Here is a 12,773-nt window from a genome sequence, read left to right as displayed (position 1 = left end):
TTAAATGACAGAACTGTATTGTCTCACAATTCTGGAGGCTAGAAGTCCGAGATCCAAGTGTCAGTGGGGTAGGTTCCTTCTGAGGACGGTGAGCACAGGATCTGCTCCAGGCTTCTCTCCTGGCTTGTAGATGACTGCCTTCTCCCTGTGCCTCTTCACACTGTCTTCCCTCTACGCCTGTCTCTGTGCCCGAAGGTCGTTTATAAGGACACCCATCCTATTGGATTAGGGGCTCACCCAACTGCGGTATGATCTCATCTTCTTTTAACTAATTACATCTGTAATGACCCTATTTCCAAGTAAGGTTACATTCTGAGGAGCCGGGGGGGTGGGGGCGGTTAGGATTTCAACATATGAATGGGGGTTCATAACAACCATGAACTCTGGGTTCATAGAACCAGACTGCCTGTTTTCAAATCCCGGCTCGGCTTTGCTTAACTTTGTGCCCTTGGGCAGAGTTCCTACCGCAGAGGGCTGTTGAGGACTAAGCAGCTCAGTCACATAAAGCACTCAGAGCAGCGCCTGGCACAGAGGCGTTAGGTAATGGTGGACATTCCTATTAAAGCCGTTATCGTTCCTATTTCAGTAAGCAAATGCCGCCCGGGCTCCTGATAGGATATGGGGGAGGCGCAGGTATCAGCTGATTGTATGAACCGCTGTGAGCTTTTCCATGCCTCTGGGCCCTCCATGGGTGCGTATAACTGGAAATTTACCAAATACCACTACACCTGGGCCTCGTTATCTAGCATTTTCCATCACACCACTAACTCCCCACCGTAATCCTGCAATCTACAGGTGGGGAGACTGAGAGCCCGGAGGGGAAGTGACTATCTCTACACCACATACCAAGTCGGTAGGAGGGCTCGATCCCAGCCCAGGTTCCTCTGCACTGTGCCACCAGCGCCTGGGCCCAGCCCTGCTGCTTCTGTGGTTGCTTTTGGTGATGACAGAGGGACTTGCCCCCTTCTCTGTTTCAGGGGGAGATAGGCCGGGAGATGTACATCATCCAGGCGGGGCAGGTGCAGGTCTTGGGTGGCCCGGATGGGAAGTCCGTACTGGTGACGCTGAAAGCTGGATCTGTGTTTGGAGAAATAAGGTCAGAACGGGGTGAAACAGGGGGACCTCGGCAAAGGCTGGGGAAGGGAGGGATGGCCAGTGGGTGGGACTACGTCCTCAAGGGCCCTTCGCTGGGTCTGAGGAAACCGCTATGCATACAGCACTGGCACCTGCTGACATATGCAAGGTGGGCCCAGCTGTCACCCGTGTGAGGCCATCGTGATGCTCTAGGCAGGGGTGAAAGTGAAGATGCTAAGTGTGATCAGAACTGCAGCCTCCTGAGGGTCTCACCTCCCTCCCTTCTCTGCCCCAGCTTGCTGGCTGTTGGGGGCGGGAACCGGCGCACGGCTAACGTGATCGCCCACGGGTTTACCAACCTCTTCATTCTGGATAAGAAGGACCTGAACGACATTCTGGTGCATTATCCGGAGTCTCAGAAGTTGCTCCGGAAGAAGGCCAGGTACATTTTTTTTTTTAGTAAAAGAAATATATATATACTTTAGTGTGCATTTCTTAAGGACTCAGACTTTCTTTTACATAACCGTAGTACCTTTCTGAAAATCACGAAATTCAGTATTGAAGCAATACTCATCCCTAATCCGTAGTCAAATTTTGTTAATCGTCCCAATAGTGTCTTTTATAGCTTTGCTTTTCTTCTTTTCCATTCCTGGATCCCCCTCTGCATGATGTTGCCATTTGAGTCTCCTTTGATCTGGGATCAAAGTTCCTCACCTTTTCCTATCTTCAGTGACTTTGACTTCTCTGAAGAGGACAGGCCAGTTATTCTGTAGAATGTCCCTCCATTTAAGTTTATATGTTTTCTCATCATTACCTTCAGGTTCTGCATTTGGGGCAGGAATTACTCAGAAGTGATGTTGTGTCCTTCTCGGCACAGTGTATAGAGAGGCTGCTTTCTCCCTATTCTGATGATTTTTTTACTCTGATCACTGGATTAAAGTTTCCACACTCTCAAGTTACTATTTTTCCCTTTGAAATTAATAAGTAATGAGTGGCGAGTCACCTTGAGATGATGTAGATGTCCTGTTCCTTATCTCACTTTACCTCACTACCTTCAGCCTCCACTGAAGGTTCCTTGCAATGATTGCCATGGTGGTTGCAAAACGGTGATTTTCTAACTCTGTCATGCTTTCTACATTTATTAGCTAGCAATGTACTGCAAGGAAGAACTTTCTTTTCTTTCCCATTTATTTGATTTTTCATTTATCTGTTTATAATGGTATGGATTTGCTGTATTCCATGAATATCCTGTTACAATCATTTTCAGGCTCAAATTGTTCCACATTGGCCACTGGACACCTCTTTAGGCTGAATATAGTGAACTTTTGTTACATCCCTGTTATATTTTAGCACTTTTTTGCTCATAGGCACACTAAGATGCCGTCGATTCATCTTCTACTTTCCCTGCTGCATCCCTGGAAATGGCCATTTCTCCAAGGAGGCTTGATTCCTTTTAGAGGGGAATGGTTTTTAGAAACCAAGATATGAGTACTAAGTGCTCTCATTGCTACTGGGGTGTTACTAGGCCTCCACAGTGGACAGAGCTGGGAAATACATCTACATATACACCTGTATGTATAAATGCAAATATATATATATACACACACATACATATATGTATATGCACAGACATATATATCAACATCTATTTTTTTGTCTGTGTCTATCTATATCTCTGTATATCTCTGTCTCTACTTCTACGTATCTAACAATTTCGATCCAACATCACAGAGTTCATTCTAATCTCCTTTTCTATATTTGTAAATTCCTCCTCCAACACTGAGAAATTTGACTCCCTTTATCCTCATTACATTGATTCATTTGTTCAGTCCTACAATGTAGAGAAAGGAGCACCAGAATCCCTATTTCATACTACTGGAAAGAAGAAAGCCGTCTAAGCAGAGAGCAGTTCTTTCTGTCTTTAGCCTGAGGACCCATGATGTAGGTGTTGTGTTCAGGGTTACCTGGATTGGTTCTCTGTCTTCCTCCCTTTACTGTGGTTGTTCTGTTCATTTGAAATACAGCTAGGCTCACGTGTTTCAGTTTGCATTCCATTTCAGGGTTCCCCCACACTGACCCTTGTTGATTTTTTGTGTTTTGAATACGTAGAACACGAACATGGAAGAAGGCTACAAAACAGTGCGTTCAGGGTCCCAACTCCCTGCACCTGTTGCCACCCACCCCTTACAGGAATCTAATCGCCTTAGTTTCTGCTTTTTTCTCCTTGTGTTTCCTTTTGCAAAAATAGGCAGATCTGTGAATATTTGCTTATTTCCCTTTCTGTCTTACACAAAGGATAGCACACTGCAGATTCTCTTTTGCACTTGACTTTTTTTCACTTGACGAGAAATCCCAGAAAACATTCACTGAGTCCACAGACAGCTTCCTCATTCCTTTTAACAACTGTATTTAGGCTATTTCCAATATTTTGCAATTATAAATAGTACTGCAATGAATAACCTTGTGCATCTGTATTTTGTATTGTTGGGGAATAGGTAATTTTTTTGGGGGGGGGCCATGCCACACAGTTTGTGGGATCTTAGTTCCCCAACCAGGGATTGAACTTGGGCCCCCAGCAGTGAAAGCCTGGAATCCTAACCACTAGACCGCTAGGGAATTCCCTGGAAAAGGTAATTTTTAAGAAAAGCAGTTTTTTGCTTTCAAACACTTAAGATCAGGTTTTAAATTGAGTGATGGAAGCAGCACGATGTGGTAGAAGATGCACAATAGGCTTGGGAGGCTGATAGGGCTCAAGTCCTGTCCATGTGCAGTACTGGCTGTGTGACCTTGGAAAAGTTACTTTACTTTTCTGGTCTCAGTTTCTCCATTGTAAAATAAGGGTAATCACTTTGTTGTGGAGACGATTAAATAAAATAGTGTATGTGAATGTCTCTAGCAGGGGGCCTGGCACACAGGAGAGCTCAATACATGTTAATAATAATAATTGTTCCTCTTTACCCATTAAATTCTCTCTATAATTTTCCCATGGGATAAAGCCTTTTTAATCCACCTATCTGGTATTTCCTCCCTTGCCTTTTATCACATATTCATATTTTCCACTTCAGTCACCATAAATAATCTGTACAGAGAGTGGTCATAATAAAGGGAACAAACTCACCATGTCCATTCATACAGCACAATAATTTATTGAGCTGATAGTTCGAGGCCCTGGGGACACAGGAGGGAGCAAACAAAGCTTACCTTCTAGTCGGGGAAGCCAACAATGGAGAAAGGAATGACTATGTGATGTGTCAGCTGGGGATAAAGGCCATAAGGAAACATAAAGCCACTTGAAGAGATAGAGGTGATGGAGGGAGCTACGTGAGATAAGTTGGTCAGGAAAAGTTATTCTCAGGGTGTGGCACTTCAACTGAGACCTGCCAGAGTGAAGGAGTGAGCTGGGGAACTGCCTGCAGGGAAAAGCATTCCAGGCAGAGGGAACAGCATGTGCAAAGGTCCCAAGGAGGCACAGACTCAGTGTTACATGGAGACCAACAAGAAAATGAATGTAGCTTGATATGGGATGGGAGCAGTGTAGGGGGTGAGATTGGGTAGGGCCTTGTAGGGGAAGCCTCACAATGGCTTTAGCTTTTGCTCTGAGGGAGATGGGAGCTATGCAGGGTTTTACACTGAGGAGTGACTTACTGTGACTTAAGTTTTTACAGAATCCCTTTGGCAGCTCCCAGGTGAGTGGATGCAGTGTTGACCTTAAAGCATAATATAGACAAGGCGTTGGGGTCTCCCAGGGAAGGAAGCTGCCCTGTAATTCATCTTACCTGGCTGTTCTTAGAGAAGCCATGGGGCCCTTCCAGTGGCTGGTCTACGTGATCTTTCCCCCAAGTCTATCCACGTCCCCCTACTGTCCCAAGGGACAAGGATGCACAGTCAATCCCCATTATTCACAGATTCCATACTTGCAATTTGCCTACTCACTAAATTTATTTGTAATCCCCGAATCAATACTCAAAGGCTTACGCAGACACTCGCAGACGTGTGCCCAGAGGCAAAAATTTGAGTTACCTAAAGGGCACGTTCCCAGCTAGAGTTGAAGAAGGTGACGGTCTGCCTTCTTGTTTCAGCTCATACTGTAAACAAGTGTCTTTGTGTGTCCATCATGTAGCATGTTTTTCACATTTTTGTGATTTTTGTTGGTGATTTTGCTGTTGAAATGGCCCCAGGTGTAGCGCTGAAGCGCTGTCTCGTGTCGCCCCACGCAGGCCTGAGTTAGAGAGCCGCGCGTTCATTGTAAACAAATCAATGATGTATATTAAATAAGATGTCTTTAAACAGAAACACACACAAGACAAGATTATGTAATGAACAGTTGATGAAAACGCGTGGAGAGGCTCACCGTAACCGAATCCTGTATTTCCCCAGAAGCCATGGCTCAGTAGTCACTAATTCCGTGTCTGCAGACACTTTACAGAACTTAACTACCACGGATAATGAGAACTGACTGCTCGTGTCTGAGAATAGGTACCGGGTTCCCCTCCCCCTGCCTTCCTGCCCCCTGCAAGAGGAACATGGCTCAGAAAAGACACACTCATAGCTGTCATCCCATTCCTCCGGCTGGGTTAGGTGTGGGTTTAGCAAGTCAGCCGGGATCCCGCAGAGGCCTTGCTCCTGGCCATGCCTGCGGTGTGCTGGGGTGAGGCAGCCAGAGGAAGGAGGAGGGGCTGGCGGGCCTTGCTGCATACAGTGGGCCGTGGCACGGTTCATCAGAGGCTGCTTCTCTGGACAGGCAAGCTTGAGGAGAGGGGCAGGGGATCACAGATGAGCTCTGCCCATCCAAGAAGATATAGGTCTGAGAACCACAGGGCCTGGGGAAGTCTGAGTTGCTGAGATTCTGTCCAAGCTCCCCACTTTACAGATGGGGGACCTGAGGCCCCAAAGAAGTGAGACACTTCACTCTCTGACTTGGCCACTCCAAGAAATGGGGCAAAAAGCTCTCCTGCATGCCACTCTCTCCGGGGGTGAATTATACAGTAATTAGAGTGAAACTCATGTCATCTGAAAATGAGGATAAATTTCCTTGATCTGGAAATGTCCCAGAAGTCAGCTCAGTGTTTCAAAACAGAGATAATTAGCGACCAGCAAAGGGCCTGTAGATGGTTCTTTCGTGTCATTTGAGTACCACGCCGAGCCTTCCCACGGACTGCCGTGCTGTGAATTATGGACTCAAATAACACAGGTGACAGTGCTGGGCTTGGAAGAGGCCTCTGAAAATTATCATGTTTGTGGTCTCCTGGGAGAGCCCCAGCTCAAAAATGTAAGTCTTGGGCAATTAATATCAATATGCACAATTTAAATCCATTGCCTCTGATTAGATAAGCAGCCAGTAATGGCCTCATTTTTAAACAAACAAGTTTGGCCGGAACCCTGATGAATGAATTTGCCAATTAGTCCTCTAGACCTGCTAGACTGCAGGCGAAACTCATTTGTTCTTGAGCCAAACCACTCATCATGTATTTGTAGTGTGAAGAATTCCTTAATAAAGGCTGGGGCTCTCTTTGATGGAAAATTCTCTCCTTATTTAGAGAAGCAGGGTGGTATATTGCATTGGATCTGGGTTGTAATTCTGTCTCTGCCACTTCCTGTAACCTTGGGCATGTCACTCCTCCCATTCTGAGCCTGTTTCCCCAACCCTTCTAGGTATGGTAATCCCAGCCCTTTCCAGGTCATGGAGTGTTGTCAGCGTCCAAGAAGATAATGACCATGATACTGCTTTGTAATCCTTAAGACTTGGGGTGCTGGGGTCAAAGGCAGGGGTTTGAATTCCAGCTCTGCCACTTCCTAGCTGTGTGGCCTTGGAAAAGTTACTCAGCCCCTCTGGACGTCCACATCCTCATTTGAAATGAGGGAGAATAATAGGACCTACCTGTAAGGATTACTGTGAGACTTAAAGTGCGTATCAGTTATCTATTGCTGTGTAACAATGTTACCACAAATTGAGTGGCTTAAAACCACACATATTTATTATCGCAAAGTTTCTACATGTCAGAAGTCTGAGGACAGCTTAGATGCATCCACTACAAGGCAGTAATCAGGATGTGGGCCAGAGCTGGGTCTCATCTGAAGTCTCGACTGGGGAAGGATCTGCTTCCAAGGTCCCATAGTTGTTGACTGAATTCAGTTCCTTGTGGTTGTGGGACTGGGGGCTTCGGTTCCTAGCTAGTCATTGGCCAGTGGCTGCCCTCAGGTTCTTGCCATGTAGGCCTCTCCCAACATGGCCGCTTGCTTTATCACAGCCAGCAAGGGAGAGTCTCCTTGTAAGACACAGACCACAATCCTATGTGACACATTCACAAAAATGACATTTGATCTCCCTTGCTGTATTCCACTGGTTGAAAGCAAGTCACATGTCCCACTACCCTCAAGGTGAGGGGGTCACACAGAGGTGTGAACACCAGGAAGGGGGATCACAGGGGTCACCAAAGAATGCCTGCCTGTAAAGGTCTGAGCACAGAGCCTGACACATACAGACACTTGTGTCCACATTGGTGATGGTGATGATGGTGAAATGACAATGAAGCAAAAGAAGGAGAAGCAGAAAGCTCGGGCTCTTTTTCATCTGGACATCCTATTTCTGATTCTATATACTAAAGTATCCTGCATCATTTCCTGTGTGACCTCAGAAAAGCCACTCAACCCCTCTGAGCCTCATCTATAACGTACAGGCAATAAGACCCACAACATTATGGTTGTTCTGATTGTTCAGTGAGATGTGATGCCTCAAACAGCACTGTGCTGGGCTCAGAAAAGGAGCTCAGAAACTGTTAGTCAAAACAAACACCATCACACAACTCAACTCAAGGGCTCTGCCCGAACCAACGCGGCTTCATTCTCTCCCAGAGCTTGCTGGTCACGTTAGTGGACGCTGCTTTCTTTCAGGAGAATGCTGAGAAACGACAACAAACCCAAGGAGCAGAGCGTACTCATCCTTCCTCCACGGCCAGGCACCCCCAAGCTCTTCAGTGCCGCCCTGGCTGCATCAGGAAAGATGGGTGCCAAGGGGGCCAAAGATGGCAAGCTTGCCCACCTCAGGGCGCGACTCAAGGAGCTGGCTGCGCTGGAGGCGGCTGCAAGACAGCAGCAGGTGCTGGAACAGGTAATGCCATTGGAGACCTGGTCCATTTCAACCGCGTGCCAGGAAGAAGGCCTAGGGACCCACGCATTCCATTTTAGGGACTGTTTTCCCTTCTTCCTATCAGTCAGGATTCATTTGGTTTTAAGTGACAGAAATGCAAGTGACAGTGCAAGCTCAAATTAGCTTGAAAAAACAGGGAATTTATAGGAGCAAGTCGTTGAAAAGTTCAGGCAAGGCTGGATCTAAAAGTTCAAATGATGCCGGTAGGATGAGTTCTGCCATTCTATCACCTTTGCTTCCCTTGGGGATGGTTCCATTCCCAGGCAGTCCCCCAAGAGCTTAAGAGGACATCCCCCAAGATCACATCCTCCTGGTTGAGGAACTCCCACAGAAAGAAAGTACCTCTTTCTCAGTAGCTTCAGCAAAAAGTCCCAGGGCTCATAGTCACTGGACAGAATTGGGTCACATGTCAGTTCCTGAGCCATTCAGTGTGGTGCTCTGGGGAGGACTGGCTCATATGCCCATCCCTGGACTGAGAGTGGAGATTGGTGTGGGCGCATTCCCCCAGATGGACATCCGGCTGCTGCTGCAGAGGTAGGAGCAGTGGGTGTGGGCAGGGAGTGTCCCTCCCCAGACCACAGTGATGTTCTCATATTAAATGTTGTGTCTGTGACCATTTAAAATATCTGAAAGGAAAATCCAAGGTGACAGGCATGGTGCCAACTGTCCCCACCCCCTAAGTCTAAAGGGAATTTTTAACTTAGTTCTGGGACTTTTTTCTGTGACTAATGCCAAGAGTGCCAATTAGGATGATTGCACTAATTATGGTTGTTCATGACTGTCCTTTAGGGAGGCTGCTGGGAAAGGGGGGGTGGGGTTAGGCAGAAGCTCAGTGGCAGGGAGGGGACAGCAGTCTACAAGACAGAAATCAGAGGAGGCTGGTGAACTCAGTCTCAATCCAGGCTGGTCCAGGAGACCGATCCAGAGGTCATTTGACAGCAGGAGTTGGGGAATGACACCAAAGTCACCCAGGGTTCCAGTACATTCTCCAGATGCATCCACCGATGGCCCCAAATTGAGGACAGGTGTGATTGTCTGGTTCGCAAACTGTCAAGGGCAGGGTCGAGCTGGCAAGTTGGGGTCTTTAGTGCTGGCTGGTGTGTGGGGCTGAGTGAACATGACCTCCGAGAATGTTCTCAGTACAGTGAAAGGTTTTATCTGAAATGGGATTTGTTGCTTCTAAGTGTTAGCTCTTCACCCAGACAGCTTGGAGATGTGAATTAAATTTGCATGAGTGTTCTCATAAGAGGCAATTTTAGAACAACCAGGGCAGAAGGGCAGAGTACATGGAGCTCTTAAACAGAAGCCTATAGACACAGGTCCAAATCCTGACGCTGTCACTGCCAGCCCTGTGTCCTGGGGAATCTCCTCCAGGACCTTCTGGGGCCCACATTACTCCTGGCTGTCACATGGGGTAGCAGAGATGAAGCAGGTTACCTTGGATACTTTCATAAAAGCATGTTAAACACAGTGAAGCACTTGATCAAACTTGCCATGATCCTTCTGGCTCCATTCACAGCAGGATGCTTCAAGAAGATCCCATAATGGGCACCATCTGGGCATCCTGCCCTGGAAGCGTGTTGTCAGAGTTGACAGTGGATGGGCGGGGCGGGGGTGGGGGGAACAGGTGCACCGAAACATGCAGAAGCGCGTGGAGACAGAGGGAGCGGCAGGTCCCCAGAGCTGCCGTGGGATCTAGGAGTGTCCTGGCTCCCCCCACCCCACCCAATTCCCCTCCTTCAGCGCCCTCTGACTTCTCTATTCCTCATAAGCATGCTGACTGCTCTCACTTTAAACTCCCTACAGACCACTGGGCCTCCTGCTCTGGGGGCTGCTCCCTCCCCAGTTTCCTCCCATGCAGAGATGGCGTCAGAGAGAGCAGGAGGGGCCGTGGGTATCCACAAGGCTTGGGTTTTCACCCAATTCCCTAATTCTACCCACGGGAACCCCATTCATGGGAAACCCGCAGGCTGGAGGTTGGAGGTACCCACCAAGTCTCCAGACACAGGGGCTCAGCCCAGCCTAATGCCAGTGGTACCCAGCCCATTCTCCCGCCGGTGGGGAGCGGGGGTGGTGTCTCAACCTTCGAGACCTTCCGGGAAACGGGCCAGGCCACAGCTGCTCCTGCCCTCAGCAGCCTTTACCTTAGTATTTGCTTAGAGCTTTTCTCATTCACCAGGGAGTACACATCCCGGCTAACCGGGCAGGGCAGGCTCGCTGAGCTCTGCAGAGGTTTTGGTGGCGCTCCCTCCTGGTCACAGCCTCTCTTCCCTCAGTAGCTCAGTGACTGTTGACGGGACTCTGCCCTTGAACTCGCAACTTCACTCAGGCTTCCGGCCCTGCAACTCCACAGAGACATAAAATATCCCAAAGAGCTTCACCACATCCTACCGGGCTTTTAATCCTTCAACTTCCCCATAATATACTGTTTCTACCACATAACCCTGACGCAGCTCCGCCCAACCTTCCAGCTATTAGATTTCGGAGCGCTGTCTTCCTCCTCAGGGGTCCCAGGGGTCCCAGAAGGAGGGAACTGGGAAGTGTCCAAGACCCCTCTGCCTCACGAGTCACTTTTTCTGGATTCCAGGCCAAGAGTTCGGAAGACGCAGCGGGAGAGACGCGATCAGCTACCCCAAAACAGCCCGCGGCCCCGGAGACCCCGGCCCCAGGCTCTCCGCCACCTGCATCCCAGGGGAGGTCCGAGGGAGAAGAGGGGGGTGCGGCCTGGCCCGAGGAGCACTCGGTGCGGGTCCACATGAGCCCAGGCCCGGATCCCGGGGAACAGATCCTGTTGGTGGAGATCCCCAAGAAGGAGGAGAAGGAGGAGGAGGAGGAAGAGGAGGAGGGGGAGGGGGAGGAGGGGGAGGAGAAGGAGGAGGGGGAGGAGGAGGAGGGGGAGGAGGGGGAGGGAGAGGAGGGGGAGGGGGAGGAGGGGGAGGAGAAGGAGGAGGGGGAGGAGAAGGAGGAGGAGGAGGAGAAGGAGGAGGAGGAGGAGAAGGAGGAGGAGGAGGGGGAGGAGGGAGAGGAGGGGGAGAAGGAGGAGGAATAGGGAGGCGGTAGCTAGTGCGCCACAACCCAGCAGGTGCGCCCCCCCGCCCCGCCCACTCCCCCGCTCCCCTGCTCCCCGTGAGCCCTGAGTCCCTGCACCACAAGAAGGCCAAGACGCTGGTCTGCAGTAGTGGCTTCAGTTGCTCTCAGTTAGCAGCTCGGCCAGCGATCCTGCCCTGATGTCAGCTTCTCTGTCTCCCAGGGCTGGTCTTGAAATTAACAAACTTCACAGTGTTTGTGCCCCGAAGTTCCCACCGTCACTAGAGAACCCTACCTGCCCCCCGCCTGTTATTATTTTTAAGAACAAAATACTCTTCTGTGGGGCTTCAACATATGGGAAGCCTTGTTGGAGAAGCAAACGGTTGTTGAATGTTTGGGTTTTCCCCTCAGGAATTTGTCTCCCACATTTCAAGAATAGAAAACCTTTCCGGCAGAAGGGAGGGCAGCTACACTGTTTTTTTGACTAAGTGGGAATTCCGGCACATGTGACCCAGGGTCCAATGCTGTTTTTGTTTGCTGGGCGGTCACATAAGGAACGCGCTGCTCCTTAGATCAGTTAGTACTTACCTTCCCCAGACTATATTCCCTTCTCAGTGATGCTGTTATCTTAGAACAGATACAACGGAAATGGCTTACTGGTAAGGGGTCTGAGCGCTTCTGAGCATCTGCTCTGCCAGTTACCCAAGCCTCCTCAGCGGGGATTAATCTATTACTTGCTTTTTACACCCTTGCTCTAGAGAGGATGGTAGTAACTTTCTTTAAGCCTAGAAGGTGGAGTCTCATGGCCGACATCACTGAAGTTTCTGAGGTTTCTTCAGATCAAGTCGTGTTGCTTTTATAATTAAAAAAAAAAAAAAGGAAAAAGAGTCATTCAGTCAAATGAATATTTATTGAGAGGATTATATTTGCATACTGAATGGCTCTTCAGTGATTAAAAACAAAAACTAGTATTAGGCCATTTGTTTCCATTAGCAACAATGAATACAAAAGACCTGTTATTCCAGTCCTGCCCATTTCATATAAAATCACAGGAACCTTGTGAACTATTGAAGGGGCCTCTGAAGGCTGGCAAAGTTGTGTTTTTATCCATTCAACTAAAGCAGAACTTTCATTTCCCCTGTGAAAAGAAGTAAACAGTATGGGAATTCCCAGACTGGTCTAAGCATTTTCAAATCCCAGGGTAATAAGCAGATTCATCTAGTCCATGACATATGTGATGGGAGTAATCATGATATTGAATATAGTGATGAGCAATGTTATTATTTGACCTTTTAAAAAGCTTGTATTTATTTTTAAATGTAATGACATATTTACATGTGTACAAAAGGATATCCAGTAAAAATTCTCCCTCCTACTCCAGACGCCCAACCTCCCTGGTCCCCTTCCTGGAAGCAACCACTATTATCAGTTTCTTGTTTATTGTTTCAGAGATATTTTTAAGCTTGCACAAGGAAATATGTAAATTCATTCTTGTTTCCTTCCTTTTTTCCCCCCACAAATGGTA

General features: G+C 48.2%; 1 protein-coding gene across 1 annotated transcript in view; it reads left to right on the top strand.

Annotated features, from left to right (window-relative positions):
- Positions 1–11,270, top strand: part of CNGB1 (cyclic nucleotide gated channel subunit beta 1) — an 89,445-nt gene extending 78,175 nt beyond the window's left edge. The window contains exons 32-35 of the mRNA XM_060289080.1: positions 978–1,096; positions 1,370–1,516; positions 7,966–8,182; positions 10,809–11,270. Of these exons, the coding sequence (XP_060145063.1) occupies positions 978–1,096; positions 1,370–1,516; positions 7,966–8,182; positions 10,809–11,270 (945 nt within the window). The remainder of the gene's footprint in view (positions 1–977; positions 1,097–1,369; positions 1,517–7,965; positions 8,183–10,808) is intronic.
- The last annotated feature ends 1,503 nt before the right edge of the window (positions 11,271–12,773 follow it).

This window comes from Globicephala melas, chromosome 19 (assembly GCF_963455315.2).
Source record: "Globicephala melas chromosome 19, mGloMel1.2, whole genome shotgun sequence".
Lineage (NCBI taxonomy): Eukaryota > Metazoa > Chordata > Mammalia > Artiodactyla > Delphinidae > Globicephala > Globicephala melas.
This window is presented reverse-complemented; position numbering and strand designations above follow the sequence as displayed.